Here is a 25,003-nt window from a genome sequence, read left to right on the forward strand (position 1 = left end):
TGGTGGTGATGGTGATGATGGTGGTGGTGATGATGGTGGTGATGGTGATGATGGTGGTGATAATGGTGGTGATGGTGGTGATGATGGTGATGATGGTGATGATGGTGATGATGGTGATGATGGTGATGGTGATGATGATGGTGATGGTGATGATGGTGGTGATGGTGATTATGGTGGTGATCATGATGGTGAGGGTGGTGATGGTGGTGATGGTGATGATGGTGATGACGGTGATGATGATGATAATGGTGATGATGGTGATGGTGATGATGATGGTGATGGTGGTGATGATGCTGATGATGGTGATGATGATGGTGATGATGATGATGATGGTGGTGATGATGATGATGGTGGTGATGATGCTGATGATGATGGTGATGATGGGGGTGGTGGAGATGGGGGTGGACGGCTACAGTGGTGGTGATGCATTTCTTACTGGGCATTTTCTTTTCCTCTCAGCATTGTCTTCCCAAAAGCAGAGAGAGAGACACCTGCCTCTCTCCCTCCCCCTTCTCCAGGGTGCCTGTGAAGAGTGTTCAAGAGCCTCATTAGCCCTCCCTGGTGTCTATTTCAGGACGTCGACTGGGTACAGACTGAGAAGCACGTGTTTGAGCAGGCATCCAGCAGCCCTTTCCTGGTTGGCCTACACTCCTGCTTTCAGACGACAAGTCGGTAAGAAAAAGAAAGGTGTTTGTGATATTTTGCTGGATTCTGATTTGAACTACATGAAAGCTGAGACTGGCCTGCAGTTTCACCAGCCATCCTAGGGTTCTCCCAATTACAAGTACGGGTTTGTGAGTCGTCAGACTCACTTTGTTACTGTCATGGGTTGGTGCCATACCGAGTACATTTCATACTTTGGAGCTTAGATTATTCAGTTCTATTTATGAAATATGTACTGGAGGCATCCCCCTGAGTGCAGGCATTGGGTCAGGCGCTCGGGAGGCCACGGTGAGCAAGAGAGGTAGGGTCTTCCTGATTAGTGGAGTAAATTAGCGAACACTAAGAGCTTTGCTTGTGAGCCTCACATGTGTTAGAATTCTGCTGCTTTAAAAAAGTTCGAAAACAAGTGGCCTAGGATATTAAATATATGTTCTGTTAAGAATATTTTTTTGGCCAGCTGACCTAGACTCACCCAATGGTTTATTTGGAAAGTTGTTGAATGTGTTCTGTGTCGAGTCCTCCAGAGCACACCCCAGGTTCGATGATTCACTGGGAGGACTCCAGGACTTGGCATGTAGTTGTGCTCAAGCCCGAGGTTTGTCGCACTGAAAGGGTGAAGCGGAACCGGCAGAGGGCAACGGTGCATGGGGTGAGCTCTGGGGAAAACCAGGCACGCGCTTCCCGGAGCCCTCTCCCAGTTCCTCCAGCAACCAGTTGTATCACCCAGGGTTTTTACTGAAGGCTGGTCACATAGGCACCGTCTCTCCAGCTCAGGGGAAAATTCCAGACTCCCAGGAAAAAAACAGGTGTTCGTGATTGTGTTGGGCTTCTTTAGAGAAACAGAACCAAGGGCGTGTGTGTGCACATAGGAGGATTGATTGTAGGAGGGAAAATTCCAGACTCCCAGGAAAAAAACAGGTGTTCGTGATTGTGTTAGGCTTCTTTAGAGAAACAGAACCAAGGGCGTGTGTGTGCACATAGGAGGATTGATTGTAGGACTGGCTCACTGATTAGAGAGGCTGAGAAGCCCTGCGACCTGCCCTCTGCGAGCTGGAGGCCCAGGCGAGCTGCTCATGCGGTTCGAAGGCCTGAGAGCCGGGAGCGCTGACGGCGGGAGATACCAGCCCAGCAGTCGGGCAGGGCAAGTCCGGCCTTCCTCTGTCTTTTGTCCCCCGCGGGCCTCAGTGGCGTGCGTGGGGCCCCGATGCTGGGAGGGCTGTCGGCTGCATTCACTGTACCGACTGTCGCTCCGTGACCCCCCCCAACGCCACTGATCTACAGGGCCCTGTTCTCACCTGTACTCAGTGGCCACCGGGCTGTCCAGAGCACTGGAGTTTTAACTGTCCTTTCCTGAGCTGGCCTAGCTTGCTGTATGCCATCATGGTCGGTGGCACTTTTATCATCCCCGTCCCCCAGGCTAGAAAATCTGCAGTTGTCCCCTCCTCAGTCCTCACTGGTCCCACCTCCGGAGTATGTCTCGGGCTCCTGCCCTTCTCCCGCCTGAACCCGGCCTCAGCCTCCCCGGGGCGTCCGGTCCCTGGGCTCCCCATGCTGTCGGTTCCCCGCGGCGGAGCTGAGCCGTGTTTAGAGACGCAGATCTGAAGCATCTTTCCCCTGCTTCAAAGCTCCTCTGATTACTTCCGCAGTTGCCTCTGGGGTGGGATCCAAGCTTCCCGGGCGTGTGCACAAGGCCATGGTGACCAGGCCCCAGCGTGCCAGCTGGTCCCCACCACCGTGCCTGTGCCGCACTGCCTGGTGGCACCCGTCGCCCTCAACCCCCTCCCCCAGCAGAGTCAGGGCCCCCTTTGTGTCCCCTTGTGCTCTCCCTGCCTTGGTGTCAGCCCCGGCCACAGTCTCTTGTGTTACAGAACACGCCCAAGGGAAAGCAGCCCGTCCCAACCCCGTGCTTCCCAAATGCTGAGAGTCAGAAAGGGGGCTTTTGTTTTGGTTGATCTTCATCTATAGACTCGTATGTATGTAGATTTAGAAAGAGTCAAATATTTCGGCCTCTCTTCCACCTAAGCTACCTGAAGAACAGCACTCTCTGCACCTACACCCCTGGAAACCTTCTCCCACATCACAGGTTCCCAAGTACATAGACGTGGGACCTGAAAAAGTAAATCTACCCACCTGTGTTTATGTGCGATCCCCACAACGCAGCCCTCCCTAGACTTCATTTCTTAAGTGATGTTTACGAGACCTGTTTACAACAGTTTTCAGCCTCTCAGCTGGGGGCCACATCCCGGGAATGGTTTAACGTGCATGTCTCATTTACCTCTTTTTTTCTTTTTTCACTGAGTCTGTTGATGACTTCTAGACTTGTCTGACGCGTGGTTGGTCAGGACATTGTGTCGGTCCCCAGCTGTTGTATGTGTCTGCTTGGACCCCGAGTGTATCCACAGGCCTGTCTCCCCCTTAGATGGGAACTCCTTACAGCAGGGCTATGCTGTGCGTCTGTGTCCCCAGCGTTCAGTGAAGTCCTGGCACGTAGTAGGCAGCAGTGGTATTAGCTGATACTTTTATTAAGAAAAGGTAAAAACAGCTCTTGTACAAATGTAAAATGAACATGTGTCAGATCTTATGTGACTCGTAGTGAATGAGGGAACTGGTAAGAGGTGAGACCTGCTCACGGTCCTACACCGATGCTGCAACAGGTCATGAATAGATGCAGTGTCCGTGGGGGTTGCTTCCAGGACCCCCTGTGGATACCAAAACCCAAGGGTGCTCAAGTCCTAATACAAAATGGTGTAGTATTTGCATATAACCTATGCACATCTTCCTGTCTACTTCAAATTGCCTCTAGATAATTTATAATACTTACTGCAATGTAAAGACTACATAAATAGTTGCAATACTGTATTGTTCTTTTATTTTTATTATTTTTTATTGTTGTACTATTAATTTTTTCTGAATATTTTCCATCCACGGTTGGTTGAACCCACAGACGTGAGACCCACGGATTCGCAGGGTGGGCTCTCTAGCACAGGCTTGGGGGATGGGGGGTCGACCGTCCTTTCATCGACAGACCTCATTTGCATGTCTGCAACAGGCACTGTGTGCACTGCTATCGGTGTGTACATCCTGCAGAGTTGGGAAATAGCCCAGAGACCATGAAAGACGCTGTGCAAATAGGTGGCCTAGAGGAGTACACGCCAGACAGCACCTGGTGTCCTAGGAAGACACCTGGTCATCGTCTTGGGGTGTCAAAGCCTTCCACAGTTTTTCCTGACGGCCGTGCAGGCCAAGGCCCAGGAGCCCGCGCCTGCCAGCTGTGCAGCCTGGCTCGGCGTAGCCCACCTCAGAGGGCTGCTGTGGGAGCTGTACGGGAAGACACTGAAATGTTTACAGCAAGGCCTGGCTCGGGGAAGCCGTGGGTGACATGAGCTACCGTTGCGGGAGGGCCTTTCTCCTCGTTGGCACTGTGTCTGTAACCAAATGACCTGGTCGCGTTGTGCGTGAGCCCCGATGGGGATGGGCCCCAGCAGAGGCCTCTGTGGGACATCGGGTGGCTGTTGAAACTGTGCCCACAGATCCTCACCACTTCACAGGGGTTTGACCAGCAGCAGCCACAGGGACACCCCTGCAGGCGCAAGTCGTGAAATCCGACAAGCCTCCTGCACGTCCTGGTGGTGGAAAATCTGGGCAGCCCAGGCCTGACTCGGGTTCCAAGGGACCTTTTCCTGGGGGCTGTGCTTGGCCGTGTTGCTCCCGGGCTGCTGGAGGAACTCTCACGTGTTACGAGGACTTTCTCTTCGTGCGTTGGCTTCATGCTGAAACGGCCACCCTCGGGTTCTGCCACAGGCCTGCTGCTAGGGGCCGGATGAACGTCACCGCTACCCAAGTTCCCAGCAGGATCACACACGCGGGAAACTGGCTCCTCTCTGGAGCAGTACCGCGTGCTCCCTGGCAACCTCGAGTGGAATCCGGTAAATAACACAGCACAGGTTTGCCATGAGCATGGCCGTTGAGACGGAGTCTCTGAGTGGAAAGATGAGGGTGTCTGTCTGTCCTCCCCAGACCCAGCGGCGTACGTCCATATTCCCTGGGCAGCTGCGTGGAATTCCTGAATTTTCAGCCGTCATGTCACCCATGTATACGCATGGTGTGAGGCAAGAACAGCAGTGTCGTTAACACGGAATGAACACCTGTTTTGTGACATACCACACTCTGTATCCGCAGACAGCCCCCACGTCCATATTCCCTGGGCAGCTGCGTGGAATTCCTGAATTTTCAGCCGTCATGTCACCCATGTATACACATGGTGTGAGGCAAGAACAGCAGTGTTGTTAACACGGAATGAACACCTGTTTTGTGACATACCACACTCTGTATCCGCAGACAGCCCCCCATCTTTTCCAAACAGCCAGAACTAAATTAGCCACAAGATCTCCAAAACAGGGAAAGTGCTCCGGTTTCAGCTGCTCCAGGGAAAACGGGTGATCTGAAGGTCGTAGCTGAAGTTACTGGTTTTACCTCCTCCACGCCCACCACGTTAAATTGTGGTCACCTCAACGTGATCCCAGATCATAGACGAGAAAGCCGCTATTAAATTATTTACTGTTCTGGAATAAAAGCTGCGACTCCGGCTCGGTCTGTTCCACACTCGTTCTCCCGCGTGAGGAGCGTGTGCGCTCGTTTATGGAGCAGCTGCACCTGCACCTGCCGCACCGACTCAGCACCTCAGTGAGTTCTTGCCTCGAGGTGGCTTCAAGATACTGAATGCCACTTAATCCTGCACTGTTCTTTGCGTGTTATTCTTTACAAATTATACCTTAAAACCTGCCTGCTGCCCTGAGAGGGAGACAGCTTCACTCAACAGGGCAGGGGCGGCTCCTCTGGACTTGGTCACCAGGAGCAGGAGGTGCAGCATGTGAGGAGCCACTGCACAAAGCAGACTGCACGTGTGTCTGCTCGAGACACTGGGGTGCTGTGAGGAGAGACGCGAGCAAGCAAGGGTCGGGGTCACACAGAGGGACCTCAGCCAGCCCGAGGGCCTCAGAGGGACAACCCCATGGGAAGACGTGCCCCAGCAGACAAGCAGCCACGTGTCGAGTCTTGGCAATGGACAGGGACGTCTGGGAGCTGTACACAGCCACATAGGCCCGAGGACTTGGGGGCCTGGGGGACTCTCAGCAAAGTGGGGGTCTGGAGAAACGCCGGCTCAGAGGCCGTGAACAGCCCGCTCCCAGGAGGGTGGACAGCTTAGGGGCTGGGCATGAGGAATGGGGTCTCAGCGACAGAAACCAGAGGGGCCTGCCGGGGAGGCCGTACAGGGCAGGGAGGCGGGCGCATGTCTCCCGGCGCCAGTGCTGACCCCACACCCGTGGGGTAGGGGCCTGGACGTGGAGAATTGGGGGCTAGAGGGTAAGGATATCTGGCAGGGGGGTTTGGATACAGGGGTCGGGGGGAGCTGGGTGAGGCACAGGCGAGGGTGGAGAGGGCAGAGCTGGGCCGGGGTCTACCCTTGGAGAGAGGAGGAGGCAGCACAAGGGGGTGGGAGGAAAGCCGGGCTCTAGCTATAGAGGGGCTCCCAGAGCCTTGGCCCCTGTAGCAAGGAGGGCTGCAGTGTGACCTCGGGCCGGCACCACCCACAACCCCTGAGAGGCCAGGTGCCTTCCCTCCAAGGGCAGGAGTCATAGCGCCTGCAGCGCGCCGTGCGCTGGCTGGAGTCACGCGTGAACCAGGAGCAGAAGGCAGCCGTTGAGTGGCAGGCAGACCGAGCGTGGGGTGGTGGCATTTCAGCCTTTGTGTTCCTGACAAGCGGCGACATTCCTAAAGCCCTGATTTTGGTCACTTTTCTTCTGGATTGCCTAAAACGGTTAAAGCTCAACCCAGAGGCTAATGTTTCCGGGGCAGGACGGCTCGGGCAAGTGGCCAGCCCCCTGTGAAGAGGGGTCCGTGGGGAGCGGGATCCCTCCAGTGCTCAGGGATTGCGACTCATGGCGGGACAAGTCTTCGGGGCCTTGTTTCATGTTCGCATCAGGTATGGGTGGGCGGCCTTGGCGAATCATCCTGAAGCCCTGAACCGTGAGGGACCCTGGAGCCCTGAGGACACTGCTCTGTCAGCAGACCCACAGTGCACAGGGACCCTCTGACACCAGGTGTGTTGCCTGTCGCAGGGGACACTCGGGTGAAAGTGATTTGTTGCTTGTTCCTCTTTGGCAGGTGACTGGCCGCTCTTGGAATAAGACAGAGGGAGGGTTGGGGTGGCATGTCAGTGCCACACAGGGTCACGCTCTCCACCAGCCGTTGTGTTAGGATACGTGCTGCCAGACCGGTGACTGCGCCCGTAGTGAGCAGAGGTGTGGTCGTGGCACTGCCCTCCCCGGCGTGGCCAGCACACCCATCCACTGTGCCCGTCCTTCCCAGGGCAGCGCCTCACTCAGGTGTGTATGTGGCGCCCTAGAGCCACCCGGGGACTCCTTGGGTGAAGTAACTTCCAGGACCGGTCCTGAAATGGTGCCTTTACTAACGATTAAGTGAAATCAGAAACCACATAAAATCATGACCTCTTTCTAAAAACTGCACTCCATCCCAGCGTGCAGGAACGCATGAGAAAGGACGTAGCTGGTCGCACCGCCAGTGCCCGCGCCCGCCTGTGCACTGTGTGACGCGGCTGCTTCTCCTTTTTCCGTGTTTACTTTTCCACGTGGACTCTAGAAGCAACCTGTGGAGCTCCAGAGAGAAAAAGAAGCCGGACTTTCCACTGGGATTTATCGGGCTTCACACCCCCGAGGGCAGCGCGCTCCTTCCCACGCCGAGCTCCCCGTTCACTCAAATCCTCTCACAGGAGACGCTGACGGTCCTCACGTAGTTTTCTCCCTTCCTGCTCAACCTTGTCCTGAGTGCTTTATTATCTCTTTTGCTTCTCTTATAAATGAGGTCTTTTATCCCATTATAGCAACAAGCAACTTGGTTTCTGCAGGTCAGTCTTGTGCCCGCGGCGCCACGGCTTCTCTTTCTTGTGGTGACGTCCAGGTGGTTTCCTTGGGTTTGGGACGCACAGTGATAACATCTACAGACAGGAATGACGTCGCCTCTCCCGTCCCAGCTTTGATGCCTCTGTTCATCTCCCTGTCTGCCTGACAGCATTGGCCAGCACCTCCTCATTTGGGGCAGCTGGTGACAGCGGGCAGCCCTGTCCTGTTCCTGACCCGGTTAGGATGCTGTGCACTGTAAGCGCCGTGCCAGCTGGTGGGCCTCAGTTGGCCCGGGTGGAAAACCAGAACCAGTTCAAACAGATGGCATTTAATACTGCACAGGGCTGGAGCCGTGCTGGGGCAGCTGCGGGGGAGGGAGGGAGATGGCAGGGACCGGGGCCTCCAGCTGCGCCCGTGGCACTGGGATCACGGAAGAGTTGCCCCTGTGCGAGGGCTGAGGCCCAAGGAGGAGCTGTCCCTGCTGTTGGAGGCGGGAACTGTCCCTTCCCAATTCTTGGGCCTGGTCATGTGGCCTCTTGCAGGGCCTTGTGCTGGCAAAGGCCCCGGGCGATGAAGCTTGCAGACTTGCCCCAGCCGTCGGAGCTGAGAGAAGATGGGTCAGCAGCTGGCACGGAGAATTCGGGTTCATCTGGTTAAAGCAGTTTACCTCTATTTTCATTTCACTGTCAAGAGAGAATATTGAGTTTTTTCAAAGGTTTCTCACCATTTATGGAAATGACTGTTAAGATTTTTACTCCTTCGGTCTTCCTGAAATTATTTGTATCACCATAATATAGTTCCTCATGTTGAACGATCCTTCCTTGCATTCCTGGGGAAAACCATGCCCTGTCTTAGTGTATCAGTCTATTAATGTGCTTTTGAGTTCAACTTACTGATAGTTTATTTAGGATTTTTAAATTGATATTCATATTGATGTTTGATCTGTTGTTTCCCTTTCTTGTGCAATCTTATTCGATTTTTAAATTTTGCTAATTTTTTTAATTCTCTGGAACATTCTAAATAGCGTTGGCATTATCCCTTGGTGGGATCGCCAGTGAGACTGCTGGGCCTGGCGGGTCTTGGAAGGCGGCTGCCTCTGGCGCTGCCTCCCCGCGTTGTTCCTGGGGTTATTTCTGCACTTCTGGATGGTAACGTCCCCACGCCGTCCTGCTCCAGCGCTTCACGGTTTTGCTTTCTCCTCATTTGCTCAGTTTCATTGTCTGTCAGCATCTCCTGCCTCCGGAAGCATTTGCATTCCGTGCATTGTGTCATGTTCAAGGGCACCTCACTGGCCTTTGCACCTGAGCCCCATCTTCCCCAGGCCACACTTGCTCTCGAACACCCGAGCTGTTGCGTGGGGTGTCTGGCGTTTGTCCTCTGCAGAGAAGTCCGAGGCCAGCCTTCCCGCGCCGCCCTGGCAGAGGACTCTGGGGACGGTGTAAAGCCGTCCTCCTGGGCCAGCTTCGTCCTCTGTCCACGTCTGTGGGCGCCTCTCTCGGAGCCTCGGCGTTTGTCGTGCTCTCTCGGAGGTGTGGTTAGGTTCAGCCATGTCACTGCATTGCTTGATGTTTCTGTTCTGTGTTTTCATCTTGTGACCATGGTGTGTCCATCCCCAGATTGCTCCCCTAGGACGTCAGCCTCCGTGTGGGCCTCTTGTCTCATGCCCTTCCCTTTCCTGTCCACTTCCCTTGCACTGGCTCTTCTGGGTCCTCCCTGCTGCTGCTCCTTCCTCGTGGAGGGCTCTGTCACCCTCTGTGGTCACCTGCTGTGACATGGAAACGATACCCAAAAGTGGGGTTTCCAAGTGTGGGTTCTGGATTCACCCAAGTTGTCTGATGTTGGGTCTTAATAGCCGGTAGCTGTGTGACCCATTAGTGAACTTCTGTGCCTCAGTTTCCTCATCCGTAAAATAGGTAAAACGCTAGGACTTACCTCGTGGATATTAGACTAAATGAGTTAATACGCAGATGGACCTGGAATAGTCCCTGACATTTGGTGAGGACGATAAAGGCTGCGGTTTTGGTGGTGGTTATTGTTTATACCAGGGGTCGGCAAACTTTTTCTTAAAGGGCCAGATAGTAAATTTTTTCACCTTAGCGGTACTTACAGTCTCTGTTGCAACTTTTCATTCTGCATAAAAGCAACCATAGACATTATGTTAAAGAAAGAAACGTTCATGGCTGTGTTCCAGTAAAACTTCATGTACAAACACAGGCAGCGGGCTGGGCGGGGCCAGCTCCAGACTTATGTTGCTACTGCTTGACCCTCGGCCACCGCATCCTGTGCTGTCAGGTTTTCTTCTGAGCCAGTGTGTGGGGCTGGGTACATTGTATTCCTCAGAGCGGGGTGGGGGGACGTGTCCTGATGGGGTTGGCCACACCGATGAGAAAGCCTGGTCCTGTTCTCTGAGGTTCTGTGAGGTTCCTCCAGCCCGCGGGGACTGTGTCGTCCCCTGCCTCTCTGACCCTGGAACTCCTGCACGGGAGCCTCTGCACAGGTGCTGGTCACCCCCTGGCTGGAAGAGGCAGCAGAGGCCCAAGACGGAGGAATCCCGGCTCAGAGTCGCCGTGCAGAGGGCACCCGCCCAGCACTCGCGCATGACACTGCATGCACAAGAGAAGTGGACGGCTTTGTCCCAGCGGCCAGCGCACCTGAGTCATACAGTCATCTCCAGCGTGAACCAGCACTACGTGGTTCTCGTGGATTTTTGCTCTGAGGAAATGTCAAACGTCATATTAAAGTTTTATCTGTAGACGAAAAAAAAAATTCCTTAGGTTCACAGCTGCTTACAAAAAAAAAGGAAAAAGGAAAGAAAGGTCCTCACTGTTACTGTGGCTGGATAATGCTGCAAGTCAGATAAACGCCTTGAGCAGCGGGTTACGTGGGACCGAGACCGCTGGCAAGGAAGGGGCCTCACTGAAGTGCCCACGGCGGCCTTTGTCTGGGTGGAAAAGGAGCTGCTTCTGCATCTACTTGTATAGGTTTGTTATGTCCCCTTAAACTTTTTCACCTTCCTAAGGCGTCATATTGATGCTTTTCCCAAGATTTAGTACATTTCTGTGTTTTCTCTGGAAACGGCGTTGGTTTTGTCCCTGCTGTGGAAGGCCATCGTCATGCGAGGTTAGAAGGGACGGCCAGAGGCCCTGGCGGTGTCCCCAGGGTGCAGAGTGAGCACACCCTGGGGCAGTCTCCGCTCGTAAGTCCTGGGAGCTGGGAAAGTGCCCGTCCTGTGCTTCGAGGACACCTAAGAGTTCTGACTGAACACTTCTTTTTTTTTTTTCCTTTTTGTCTTTTTTCGTGACCGGTAACGGGATCACAACCCTCGGTGTCGCGCCCGTACCGCGCTCAACCAGTGAGCGGACTGGTCTCTATATGGGATCCGAACCCTCGGCGGGAGCGCCGCCCTCTACGGAGTGCGCCACCGGGCCGGCCCTGAACACTTCTTTAAAAGCGTCTTCGCCAAGTTTTAGGTCTTAGTTGCCTCCCGCGGAACGTGCTCTCGTGGGTTGAGATTACCCAATGAGGTAGATCGCGGTGTCCTCAGGGCAGTCCCCGACTCGCAGGAGCACCACGAAGCCGTGGTCCTCGTCACGCTTAGTGTTTGCAGAGGGGTCGGCAGCCTGTCCCCGTGAGGGCCGGGTGGCCAGCATGCTTGGCTTTGTGGGTGGTGCTCCCGTCTGCCGCTGTAGCACAGAGTCCGCCACAGACTCCATGTGTACACCAGCCAGCGTAGCTGTGTTCCGATAAAACTTTATTACAGAACAGGAGGGGGCCAGTGGACCCCGAGGGCCAAGGCAGAGTTCCTAGAGAGTTTCCAAGTGTGTGCTTGGAGGCAGCGAAACGAATCAAGAGGAAAGAAAGAACTGTGCCCGGCCCGCACCCACGCAGACCGGGTTTTTCTTCAGGAGGTGCCCCCGGCCCTGCACCGCCCAGTGGAACCTCTGGCTCCTCGCCTTGGTACTCAGGGCTTCTGTTTTGGTTTCTGCAAATACGTATTTAGGACTTGTTTCTGGCCTAAACACATAATCAAAAACTTCACGGGTGACTTGCAGCGAGCGCTCACTCGGCGTGAACTGACCTCTGTCCTCCCTGGCTCCGTGCCGGGAGCCCCGGGAGGGCAGGAGCAGGGACTTCTGTTAATCACAGATGTGTTAACGTGTTGGTCAGGCGACTGGGGCACGCCAAGAGCTCCTGGAGGCGCTAGAGAAGGCGGCAGGCCAGCTCATCCCTCTGTCCCCTGTGCGCCTGGCCCTCCACGAGGGGCACGATGAGCAGCGGGCATCCCCGGGGGCACACACGCAGTTCAGACGCCGGAGGAGCCGTCAGCTGAGACAGAAATGCACCAGGTGCCCCCACAGGGTGTTGCTGGCAGGCTCTGTGGGTTCAGTTTTGAGAGCTGAGTCTTAGTAAATGTAGGAAAGGTCTTGTTAAAGGAAACCACACGGTCAGCTGTGAGTCGTGGAGGGCCCTGCGGTCCACGGGAGGTCACTTGGTCTGGTTCTTTAAATCCCATGACGTGTCAGTGAAAACTGGACACCACCTGCCCTCTCCCCTGACCCCAGCCGCCCCTCAGCCCTCACTTGGAGGGCTGGCTGGCATTTCAGACTCACTGGGGCCAAGGCAGGACTGTGACATCCCCCTCTGGGACTGCTGAGTCGTCCCTGCACTGGGAACGGCTGGGTCCCAGGGCCAGGCGCCAGCCTGGAGTCACACCAGCTTCTTCTGTCCTCCCCATGTCCAGCCCTTCTCGCTGCCCCCACCCGTGGTCCAAGCACCTCTGCCCTCACCTGGTAACAGGGCACCACCTTTCCTCCTGGGCCTGCCCACTCTTCCCTCCAGAGGGTCCATCCAGACACAGCGGCCAGAGCAATCCTTTGCAGGACCACATCATCCCCAGGCGATTTCCTTACCTGCCCCTCTGCCTGGCCCAGGCACCTGCCCGCCTGCTCCGAGCTGGTCCCCTCAGCAGGTCTGCACGGGCCCGTCTCTGCCTCCAGGTGGTCCCAGAGCTCCACCCAGTCCTCTGCCTTCCTGGGCCACCCACCCACGCAGCCCCACCCCCACCCCCGCCCCAGTGGGCCTCTGGCTACTGCCCCTGCCTCATTTTAACCTTTTTTACCCTAAAACAGGCCTGGCACCATTGGGGAGGAAGTGGGATGAAATGAGTGAATAAATGAATGGATGAGTGGATGAGTGGAAGTCCAAACCCAAGCTTCACCGCCGTGGAGCTATAACTGCTGACAGGCGGGTCTTGCTTCTGGGTGGGCAAGGGCAGGTGTCAGAAACCCCCAGGGTGACACCTCCCTTTCCCTTGGGGCTGTTTTTTCTGCTGAACCCAGCAGCCACTTGGGTGCCCTCGGGTGCCTCCTTGTCTTGGCCGCTTGGGAGGAGAGTTGGCTGCAGAAGACTGTCACCGAGAGCCGCTCTGCGTTCTGTTAAAACCTCCCTGGTCATAAAGGCTGCTCGTGTCGAGCTTCCGTCTAAAGCGAGGTCAGCGCCTGCCACAGTGGGGTTTCATCCTCTGGTCGTCCCTCTCTCCTGCTCAGGTTGTTCCTGGTGATAGAGTATGTCAACGGGGGGGACCTCATGTTCCACATGCAGAGACAGAGGAAGCTCCCGGAGGAGCATGCCAGGTGGGTGCCGGGGCAGGGGGGTGCCGGGCCGCAGGTGGGCTCAGGCCACTCAGAGGGACAGGCATGGGGAACCGTCCCCGGGAGGTCAGCTGGGAGTTGAAGGAGAGGAAGCCTGGGGGAAGTGGCAAAGAGGTGCTACCTTCCCCCGAGATGTGACATCCAAAGCCGGGAGGGTCTTCTGAGTTACAGGCCTTGGAAACAGCCCCTCGGACTCAGCACCGCTTGCAGGAGAGCCGGGTGTCTCGTGGGACCACTTTGTTTTCGTAAGGGCCCTGCATTGGTTCTGTCCTCTTCCCTGTTTCCAAGATGGGGGCACGAGTTCCAAGGGCAGGCGCACCTGAGTGACTCGGCGCTCCAGGAGCAGCCACAGATGCCGCTCCCCAAGTGGCTCTGCAGGACGCTCGCCCTCTCGGGCTGCGTGGGGGCTTGTTTCGACTCTGTCCACCTTTCCTGGCTTCCAGGTTTCCCTTTTCCTCATTTCCTCACTTAAGAAGAAAATGTCATGTGGTTCTGTGATCCTTTTTGGATCCACCTTGGATCCTTTTTGGGGAAAAGATGGGCAACAAACCAAGAAAAGTGCCCGCCCGCACGCATCTTGTGAAACCCCCGCCTTGCCCGCTCCGCGCACCTGGTCCCAAGCCTGTGGCACGTCACCACCGCTGTGTGGTGTCTCCACCGTCGTCTCCAGAACTCTCCATTTCCCCAAACTGAGCTCTGTCCGCCTTAAACACTAACCCTCCACCCCTCCCCCATTCTACTTCTGTCTCTGTGGATCTGACGACTCTGGCTCCTTCCCGTGAGTGGAGTCACACAGCACCCGCCCTTGGTGACAGGCTTATTTCCCTGAGCGTTAGGTCCTCAAGGCTCGCCGTGTTGCACAGGTGTCAGGCGTCCTTGCACATTTCAGTGGTCGTGGGCGATGCTGCTGTGAACGTGGTGTACAGACACCTGTTTGAGCTGCTGCTTGCAGTTCTTTTGGGTGTAGACCTGGAAGTGGAGCTGCTGGATCACATGCAATTCTACGTTTGACTTTTGAGGGACTGCCACGATATTGCCTCACGTGACCACACCTCCATCCCCTCCAGCAGGGCACAAGGGCCCCGGTGTTTCCGCACCCTCAGCAGCACTCCTCATTTCCTGTCTTTTGATTGACAGCAGCCATCCCAGTGGGTGTGAGGTGGCATCTCGCTGTGGTTGTGACTTACACTCCCCTAATGTCTAGTGATGTGGAGCATCTTTTTTCTGGTCTTGTTCGCCCCATGCATTTGATTTTTTTTTAAATTTTTAAATCCCGAGGCTGGTAATTGAGGGGACACGGGGGCAGTGGTCGGGGAGCAGCCAGTGGGGGGCCGTCTGCAGGAGCCCCTGCTCCAGGCTCTGTGCACTCTCTGCTGGTGACAGGATGCCCCTCCTCCCGCAGGTTCTATGCTGCTGAGATTTGCATCGCTCTCAACTTCTTGCACGAGAGAGGGATTATTTACCGGGACCTGAAGCTGGACAATGTCCTCCTCGACGCTGACGGACACATCAAGCTGACGGACTACGGCATGTGCAAGGTGAGTGGCCACACAGCCCCCCAGCGGCACGGTCAGCACCTCTGCCTCCCGCCCTCAGTCCCAGCAGAAACGCAGACTGGCCTTGTAAGTGGCTGGGCCATGCTGCGCCCTGCAACCGTCCCCTGCAACCGTCCCCAGCCGGTTTTCTCTGAGGCGCGTCTTCCTGCCCACGGGATCATGTCTGGAGTTTCCCCGTCCTGGTAACTCTGTCCCCACAGGAAGGCCTGGGCCCTGGGGACACAACAAGCACTTTCTGTGGAACCCCGAACTACATTGCCCCGGAAATCCTGCGCGGAGAGGAGTACGGTGAGCAGTGTGGTCACCAGCGAGCGGGGACACAGGTGTGGACGGGGAGGCCCCCACCCCCTGGATGTGTGTCTAGGAGCAGGGAGGTGGGTGGGCCTGCTGGGCTCCCCAGCCAAGGGTCTAAAACAAGGATCCAGGGTCCCGGCCAGGCAGCCACATGACACCTGAAGTGAACGCACACGTGCGCATTCACACGCAGACACTCACGCACACACGCATGCACACTCACGTGCACACACGTGCACCCTTACATTCTTCCCTGCTGGCTGTCACCATCTGGCCTCAGCCCTTATTTGTACCCGAGCAAACATCCCGTGTGCCCACTCCAGTGTCTCCTGGAGGAGGACACGGGACAGGGTCCCCTTGTCAAGGAGCCCCAGGGGCGTGGGGAGGAGGAAAAGATGAGTGAAGCACCAACACACCCCAGGCAGAACCAGGGTGGCTGTGGGACAGTGCGGTGCCCACAGTGATGGCAGAGGGTGCTAATCTGCAGAGGCGCCCTGTGGTGCGTCATCCTTCCTTTTCCTTTTCTGGATGTGAAAGAAAAATGGAACCTAGAGCGTGTGCGTGCGTGTACATATGTGCATATGTGCCTGTGTGTGTTCCCGTGTTGCACGTGTGCTCATCCACACACTTTTGCACCCTCGTGTTTTCAGTGAAGCACATCATAAACGTGCCTTCAAATATTTGCACACATTTTCTTTGCCATTAAAATGGGGGTAGGGGGCAGACAGGGTCGGCGGGTCCCCCACCCTGTGGGATAATTGGGCTCCCAGGATGCTGTTTCCGTGGAAGTCACTCAGCAGCCAGAGGAGGGACAGAGATTGGTGCACTAGGACAATCTAGAACCCAGTCCAGGACGGGGATCTGTGTGTGACAGAGGCAGCGTCTTCTTAGCAAGGAGCAAGTGGGCTGCTCCAGGGACAGGACAGCTGGCTGTCCACAGGCAGAAGCGAAGTCAGTCTCCCACCCCCACACCACCCCACGCACCAAGATACATTCCCAACACGTTGAACATTAAAAAACCAAAGCAGTGAGTGTAGGGAAAATGCAGGTAAGTATTTTTATCTCAGAGCGAGGGCTCTTGCAAGCTTATTTAAATAAAAGAAGCGAGGAAGGACGCTCTTTCAACCGATTAGATCAGTTTTACTTGTCTGTGCGGTCAAAGATGCCCCGAGCAGAATTAAATGATGGCCTAGAAAACCTCCAGTGTCAGGTAGCGGGTAGTGGCCTTAATGTGAGAACAATTCTGCAGCTAACGAAGAAAAGACGTGCACCCGGGCAGTGGACAGAGGCGAGGCCAGGCTGCCCGGGAAATGGATGGAGCGGAGAAGCCGACCGTAGCCCCGTCACGGCCGTGCAGGCGGGCGCCTGCATCTGAACTGCCACGTGCGTGTTGACTGAATGTGGCACAACAAACCGAAGGCGGGCTCGCCCACGTGGCCGCCTGGGGTGATGGCCCCCGTTCTCCCTCCAGGGTTCAGCGTGGACTGGTGGGCACTGGGGGTCCTCATGTTTGAGATGATGGCTGGCCGCTCGCCCTTCGACATCATCACCGCAGGCGGGCGCCTGCATCTGAACTGCCACGTGCGTGTTGACTGAATGTGGCACAACAAACCAAAGGCGGGCTCGCCCACGTGGCCGCCTGGGGTGATGGCCCCCATTCTCCCTCCAGGGTTCAGCGTGGACTGGTGGGCACTGGGGGTCCTCATGTTTGAGATGATGGCTGGCCGCTCGCCCTTCGACATCATCACCGACAACCCCGACATGAACACAGAGGACCACCTTTTCCAAGGTGCGCCCCTGCCCTGCGCTCAGTACCCTCCCACCCCTGGTGTGTTTTCCTTCCCTTTTCCTAGGTGCGATGGAGGGGTCCCCAGGCTGTGACCTGCAGTGCACCGGAGCTCACCCGGGCCTGTTCCTTCTGGCCAGTGCCTGTCCTCCCACACCCGCTGTCAGGGTCATGTGTGGATGGCTGTGGGGTGGGGTGACCGTGCTTCACCTTACCATGGGTCACCAGGAAAGAGAATGTGTCCTGATTTAGCCCAGACTCCCTTCTGCCATGGCCAGGTGCACACCTTGGGTCCCTGGGCCGGGCCATGCTTAGCCCAAAAGCACAGTCCCCGCCCCTCCCACCTAGGAGCTCCGAGACCTGCCCTGGTCCACAATTAATTGCCACTGGGATGACAAATCCAGGAATGCCGTTGTCCCCGCGGCGCCCTCTGGTGGCCAATGTGCAGAGCCAGGGTGTACCTGCGATAGCAGGGCTGCGTCGGGAGCTGTCGGTTCATATGTGATGGGGTAACGTGTGACCACGTGCCCCCGGGACGCCAGGGAGGCCTGGGTGGGCCTTTGTGGCTACGGATCTTGCTGTGGTAGGAGGGGGCTCGCGGGGCATGCAGGCCGCTGGGCAGAGTGAACCTAGCAAAGGCATGTGCTCACCGGGTCGCGTCCTTGCAGTTATCCTGGAGAAGCCGATCCGGATCCCCCGATTCCTCTCCGTCAAAGCCTCCCATGTCTTAAAAGGATTTTTAAACAAGGTACGCTTCCGGCCGTGGTGCCGAATGCTTTGTCTAGCGGTGTCGTGGGGGCAGAGGGCCAGCCCCAGCTGCAGGTCATTTCTAAGCTGTTTTGTATCCAGTGTGTAGGTTCGAGTGTCTGCTTCAGTATTCGAGCTCTGCTTTCTGCAAATCATCCATTTTGACTCATACTTAGCAGAAAAAAGCAATGAGAAATTATGCCCAAGGGAAATTGAGAGGAGAAGCTTAACATGTTGGAGGAAAGGATTTTAATAAAGGAACGTCCAGTTTCCAGCCGGTGGGTCAGCGCAGGTGGAGATGCTCAGAGCACCCAAAGCGGCTGCTGAGTGTAGAAAGCGGGGCATCCCTGCTGGGGACGTGCTGTAAGTCAGGGGCTTCTTTGCTTGGGACTGACTTGTTCTTATTTGAACTCTGACCCCCAGGACCCCAAAGAGAGGCTCGGCTGTCGGCCACAGACTGGATTTTCAGATATCAAGTCTCACGCGTTCTTCCGCAGCATAGACTGGGACCTGGTAAAGCATCAAAATTCACTTATGCCCCTACCCCAGAGGTGGGTAGAGCATTGGACCTCCCGGTCAGGGCAGGCCCCTGTGCCTGCGTGGCCGTCCTTGGCGTGGCCCAGCTGCGTGGTGCTGAGGCTACTGTGACCCCAGAGGGTGGGATGACAGTGAGGGGTGTTGGGGGGCTGCCTGCGGGGCCTGGGGGAGTGATTACGAGACATGTTTGATCGTCCAGAGCCAGGAGAACTAGGGGCTGGTGAGCTCTGGGTGGTGCTCCCTGGCACTCTCGGGAGGTGGCTTCCCAGTGTCTCCCAGCTGTGCCGCTGGGCCTCATGGGTTCTGTGAGGGCCCCGATCGTGGGGGCATTTTCCTGGGTTCACAGTCATTTGTCAAAACCTGCCTGTTGACATGTCTCCTCTCCAGGCACCGGCCGGGCTGGTGACTGTGGCGTTCCAGGTTTCCAGTTAGCGCCTGGTTCCTGGTACTGAAGAATTGAAGGAATTGGTTTCAAAATACAAAAACAGTTGCAGAGAACTGAACTATGAGTTGAAAACATGCTCTTTTGAGGAGAAAAAAGACTAGGTAGCTTGGGTGTGGCCCCGATCTCGTCGCTAAACCCCTCATTTTGCCGTGAACGGACGGGTGAGGACTGGTGGCCGGACAGGAAGCCAGGGTTTGTTCTTTCTGGGGACAGCGCCTCATCCGAGCCCATGTCTGTCTCCAAATAGGCCAAAAGTTTGGGTGACTTCCTGGGAACGTGAGGGGCACACGAGGCCCGCCCTCGGCCTGGGTCTGAGGGAGGGTCTGCGCCTCCACAGCGCGTGTGACATTGTCTGCAGCGCCCCCCGCCTGCATCTCACCGGGGTCCTGCACTCCTGACCCCCCATGGCCGCCACGTGGTCAAGGCCAGGCTGTGGGCCCACCAGGCCCGCGCAGGGTTCACTGCTGTCTGTGTCCAGCTCTGTTCCTGCTGCTTTCTCACCACTCCGTCTGCTCTTTGGGGGCTTTAGGAAGAAGTTTTTATATTTTGTGCACATTTCTTTCATCACCCTCGGCAGGGCTTGGTCTGAGTGGCCTCTGCCTCCACGCCCACTTACCACCTCCCTCCTCTGTGGACCCTCGTGTCACCGCATGGGGTTGGTTGGTTCTGACCACACGTGTGCCCCAGAACGGCTGGAGACGGGCGCTGGCTGTGGGCAGGGAGGTCCAGGCCGCCGTCCCCCACCCTCCCCGCTCCCCCGAGTCCCCCTGCTCCGGGGCCCCCTCTGGCACTTCCTTGTTTACGCTCTAGTTTTTCACATTCTCTTTTTTAACAGTTTTATGGAGATGTTATTTTAAAACTGAAACCATATATTTACTGTTTTAGTCTACAACTCAGTGGTTTCAGTACGTTCACAGAATTGTGCGGCCACCCCACAACAGATATTTTCATCACCGCCTGAGAGGCCCCATCCCCATCAGCAGTCTCCCCGACCACCTGCCCCGGCAGCCCCCCGTCTGCCCTGTCTCCAGGGACTTGCCTGTCCTGGACACTTTGTACAAATGGAGTCACACTTTCACCTCAAACGATGTTCTCGAGGTTCATCCATGGGGTAGCACATGTCCAAGTGTCCTTCCTTTTAAGGTTATCGAACAGTGTCCCCTTGCATGGGTGGCATGGATGCACCACGTGTGCTTTGTCCCTGCACCGCTGATGGATGCTCGGGCTGCTGTGAACACACGTGTGCGTGTGTGCACGTGGACATACGTTTTCGCTTCTCTGGGGCAGATGCCTCAGAGTAAATGCAGGTCAGGGTAGCTCCTTGTCTGACCTTTTCAGCGGCTGCCCAACTGTGTCCCATGGCAGCTGTCCCCCTACCAGGTGCTCTGTGGGACCCGGCGCCCTGGTGGCTCTCGGTGCGGGGGTGCAGCTTCAGGGTGTCCATCGTGGGCATCTGCTCCCCATAGAGTGAGATGGGGACACAGGGCACTCGGGGTCCGCACGTGTGGACTTGGGACGCTTCAGTGCTGGGAGGAAGGTGGTGGGGAACAGCTGGGGTGGGGACAAGGGTGGGGAGGGGACACAGCGCCTATCCCCAAGTCTCCAAGGGTAGAACTGGGACAGGTCCCACACTCACGCCAGACCAGCCCCCCTCAGTTCCCTTGTCGTTCAGCCCTCCAGCCCGCCTGCCAGTGGACACTTTTAGGCCTTTGGGTGCCCCTGCGCTCTTTGTTATGAGGTTTGGCGTCAGGCCCTGCCGATGGGCATCGAGTGCTTGGGGTTTACAGGCAACACGGCGTGGTCATCTGTTGTCAGTTTGGAGTGTGCATGAGCCCCTGTGCATGAGACCTCCTGTGCGTGAGCCCCTGTCCTCCCGCCTGCGTCTCTGGCTCCCTCCTCTCCTGCAGGTTCAGGTAACGGGGGAGAACCAGCCCCATCTGTGCCCTGAGTTTTGGGTGCACACACCTGAGCAGTCCTGCTCCAAGGGGCCCCGGGGCTCCGGAAGGGCTGGTTTGTGGGGCAGGAGCTGTCTGTCCCTGCATGAGAGCCAGGGTTGTCCTTGGCACAGCATCCATTCGATGACCCCGAGGGGCCGCCCTGCATCTTCAGCCATGGCCATGGGGGGCACAGCGCTGGCCTCACAGACAGGAGGTGGCTGGGTCCTGAAGTTTCTGTTTCAGACAAGTGCAGGGGGAGGTTCTGACGAAAGATTCTAAGGACAAGGGACTATTTGTCACAGACTAGAGAAGCCCCACGCAGGCACTGAGTCCGCTTCTGAGAGCGGAGCGGCAGGGGCTGGCCTGGGCTCCCCGTCTGCATGTGGTTGGCCGTCTCTCATAGGGACCTCTGTGGGACCTACTGCCAGGTCCCCAAACTTCCTTTCCTCGCCGGATTTGTGGCAGCAGTGATCCTGCGGCCAAGTGCTCGGGGTCTTCCCTGGCCCCCCAGGCTGTTCCAGAGGCGGGAAGTGTGTGAGGAGGGGGCTGCCCTCCTGCCTGCCGTGCTGAGTGGCACAGACAGGTCTGGGTGGGGTCTACGTTCCTTGCCTCCTCCGTTGGGGGTGGGGGTGCTCCCGAGGAGCTTGTCGGGGCCTCCCCTCCGCTGTCCTGACTCTTCACCCAGAAGCCTCCACTGGTCTGGCCGCTGGTGCAAAGGCCCAGGTGCAGCTCCGGGTCCTGACGGCAGAGTGCTGCTCCACTAGGTCGGTGGCAGGGGCTGCCCACGCTGCCAGGGTCTCTGATCTCCCGCACCCTCGGTGCCTGGTGCATGGCAGGTGTTTGTGGAAAATGTGAGTGAGACGCACACGAATTTCAGGAGCCTGAGCTCTGGAGCGAGGGATTCTCCAGCATGGTCCCAACTCCTCACCTTGATGTGAACTGGGGGGTGGGCCAGCCGCGAGGTGTCCCTCGGGGCATCACAACTACCTAGTACACGCCAGGTTGCTGGCAGGCGCCGTGTTCACCAGTCACCTCTGCGAACTAAAAATGCCTGTGATAAAAACCGTTTCCCGTGGTAATGGGAGCTGGGGGAGGAGATTCTGCCCCAGAGCAACAGGAACCGTTTATGGACACCCCCCCCTCCCAAAATCAGGTCAGTGAAATGGGTCCAGAGCTCCGGTAGGGGTGGAGGAAACCTAGTAGGAGCAGGATGCCTTGTGTCGTGAAACCTTCGGGGTGTTCCCGGGTAACCTGGAGAAGAGGGGGTGACAGGCATGTTCTCAGAAGCTCAGCGGGAGGGACCCGCTCATGCTGCCCGATGCTGTGCAAGGGCTGGGGCTGGGAGGGGGAGGACAGGGAGGTGCAGGGAGAGGATGACGTGGTGACAGGTGGTTCCCGAGCGGAGGAGGGCCAGGCCCCGGGCCACAGGCATGCTGGCGGTCACCCCGATGGTGCAGGGCCAGTCTCCAGGGGCTCCCCCACATCAGCACCAAGACCAGCCCCTGAACGTTCCGCCTTGGCTGGCACGTGTCTGAGGCAGGTCCCTGCACACAGCGCCTGTCCTCAGCAGCGCACGGGACTCGCCCCAGCTCTCCCGGCCCTGGGGGCTTCTCCCCCCACCGCACCAGACCATCTTGGTCCAAGACACCAGCTCCCTGCCTGGTCCCTGGGTCAGCAGCATCCTGCTCCGTCCAGGGGCCTCCTCTTCTACTCCCCCTCTCCCCCCTGTTGGGCTTCATGGCGCCCCTCAGGGGTCCCTGACACACCGGGCACACTCCTGCCCCAGGGCCTTTGCACAGCTGTGCCCTGCCCGAGTGCCTCTCCTGAGGCTCCACCCCTCACCTTCAGGCGATGCTCAAATGTCACCTTGGAACTGGAGCCTCGCTGGTCCCCACGGCCCCCAACACGGAGCTCGGCCTGACCTGCTGTGACCGGTAGCCTCACAGACATCACTCCAGGGTGGCATCTGTTGTCCCCGCCTCGTCCTCATGGCCTAGGATGGTGCCTGGCTCCAGCTGGTGCTCTGAGGGGGCGGGGCGGGACCGTCACTGCCCCTGCTCCACTCTTGCTGTTACGGCACCGAGGCCTGGAGTAAGATCTTCAAGAAGTGCCCTTTTGTCTTTCTAGTAGGAAATGTTCTATCCTGATGTAGAACGTGGAAAAGTTATGAACGAAGGGAAACTCCTGTGTCCGCAGGCCCTGCCTAGGGGGTGGCTGACCCTGTCCAGCCCCAGGGCCCATACACACATGTGCACATGAAATGTTCTATCCTGATGTAGAACGTGGAAAAGTTATGAACGAAGGGAAACTCCTGTGTCCCCAGGCCCTGCCTAGGGGGTGGCTGACCCTGTCCAGCCCCAGGGCCCATACACACATGTGCACATACATGTACACATGTGCACACACACACAGGGTACTTCACTCCACCTGTGGGGTCAGCCCCATCCACCCCGCCGTGCTCTTCCCTGGCCTCATCTCGGGGATGGAAGACCCGGTGGCCTGGCCCTGGCTGCTGCAGGTGACCCAGCTCTGGCCGCACCCCTGACATTTGTCCAGCCTTATGTGGGAAGGATTTGTCCATTTCTGTGACGTTAGTAAAACCTGTATATTTCTCTACAAGGATGTTTTTCAGTATGCCATTCCAGTCTGGTTTTTGCTGTTATAACTGGTGTTCTTGACCACTCCGGCTCAGTTCAACACCTGGGACAGGGACGGCCACGCAGGTGGAGCGTTCCCAGGCTCTTGGCACCCGGGGTGGGGGAGCAGCTCTTCCAACGGGAGGACGGTGGCAGCAGCTGGTCCCGGAACGACCCGGGCCATCTGTCGCGTGAACTGGGCTGCCCTGCGCAGCCAGAGCTGAGTGTCCGGGGGCTTTGGGGCTGGCTCCCAGTCTGCGTGTCTTGTCACTCGCCGTGTGGGAGGGAGTGATGTCGCTCCTCAATGTCCTTACAGCTGGGTCTCAGTTCTTAGGGACGTGCCTGGCCCGCACATGAGCACAGCACAGGCCCAGCGAGCATGTGAGCAAATGAGGGGGACAGAGCCAGGGACGGAGGGCGCAGCAGCTGCCAGCGAGCAGGCGGCTGTCTCAGTCCTTCCTGCTGCTCTGACGGGATCCCCGAGTCTGGGGAGTCTCAAGTGTGTGTATGATCTTTTTTTTAAACTGTAGGAATCAGTGCTGAAATGCTGGGTAATTTATAAGGAACGGAAATTTATCTCCCAGAGTTCTGGAGGCTGGAAGGCCAAGGTCAAGGAAGTGTTTATCCTCACGTGCAGAAGAGCTGAGAGGGCCACCCGCTGCCACAAGTGCTCATTGTAGTGACATTAATCCACCCAAGAGGGTGGGCCCTCAGGACCCAGACACCTCCCTCCAGGCCCCACCTCCCACCGCTGCCGTCTTGGGGACTGTGTTTCCAGCTCACGAGTTCTGGGGGCACATTCAGACCCTGTCAGTGAGTGAAGGAGCGTGTGGCTGTGTCACTGAGTTCACGTGGGTGTGAGCATGGGATCAGGGTCTTCCCCGTCCTGTCCCTGTGTGTCGCAGCCCCCGAGCCGCCACTCAACCTCCACCCTCTCCAGGCACAAGCGTGGGTCCCAGGCCCCGTTTCCTGCCGCCGGCCACTCCTCTGTGGGCGGCACCTTGAGATTCAAAAGCTGGTGTCTGAACACTCAGAAACGGGTCGGTTACGGCCTGAACGGGAGGACGGCCCGATGGGATGGGGTTCATCCTGCGTCAGCGTGGACGGGTGCTGTCGCCCAGTCCCTGCACCTCTCTGATGTGGGTTCCAAGACATAAAGAGAAATGAAAACTTCAAGCAACCTGCCTCATTTGGCTGCTCGAGCGGCACTGGCCGCTTGGGATGGACCCCAGGGGCGCGTGGAGGCTTCTGGTGGGCGGCCCCCACCTCCCGCTCGGTCTCAGACTCGCGGCCTGCGCTTCTGCACTTTTCAGCTCAAGTAGAATTTTTCTGACTTTGGCTATTTTCTTCTAGATTTTGTGTTTTAAGGAAAAAGCATTTGGCGTTTGAATACAAAGCATATTGAAATGCCAAGTTTCTTCCCGTTTAATTTTGTGACCTGAGTACGTGCAAAAACCTGATCTGGTAGGGGCGTTGCCGAGCATTGACCTGGCTTTTCTCGGGTTGTTTTTCCCAGTTGGAGAAGAAGCAGACCCTCCCTCCGTTTCAGCCGCAGATAACGGACGACTACGGTCTGGACAACTTCGACACGCAGTTCACCAGCGAGCCCGTGCAGCTGACCCCAGACGACGAGTAAGTGCTGCGGGTGGGCCACGGCCAGCACGCGGACACCCCGTCCCTCCAGCAAGCGTGGCGCCACTCTTCCCTGTCCCCTTCTGTTGCTGCAGGGACGTCATTAAGAGAATCGACCAGTCTGAGTTCGAAGGCTTCGAGTACATCAACCCATTACTGCTGTCCACCGAGGAGTCTGTGTGAGGCGTGTGCATCCCTG

At 57.0% G+C, this 25,003-nt stretch overlaps 1 protein-coding gene across 1 annotated transcript; it reads left to right on the forward strand.

Annotated features, from left to right (window-relative positions):
- The first annotated feature begins 152 nt into the window (after positions 1-152).
- Positions 153-25,003, forward strand: LOC103610061 (protein kinase C zeta type). The gene is made up of 11 exons (XM_008594305.1): positions 153-188; positions 575-672; positions 13,130-13,216; positions 14,637-14,772; positions 14,991-15,078; positions 16,556-16,626; positions 16,825-16,873; positions 17,539-17,618; positions 18,041-18,130; positions 24,689-24,804; positions 24,900-25,003. The coding sequence occupies exons 1-11, from the start codon at positions 153-155 to the stop codon at positions 24,985-24,987; spliced, it is 939 nt and encodes a 312-aa protein (XP_008592527.1). The 3' UTR covers positions 24,988-25,003.

This window comes from Galeopterus variegatus, unplaced genomic scaffold, assembly GCF_000696425.1.
Source record: "Galeopterus variegatus unplaced genomic scaffold, G_variegatus-3.0.2 Scaffold10535, whole genome shotgun sequence".
Lineage (NCBI taxonomy): Eukaryota > Metazoa > Chordata > Mammalia > Dermoptera > Cynocephalidae > Galeopterus > Galeopterus variegatus.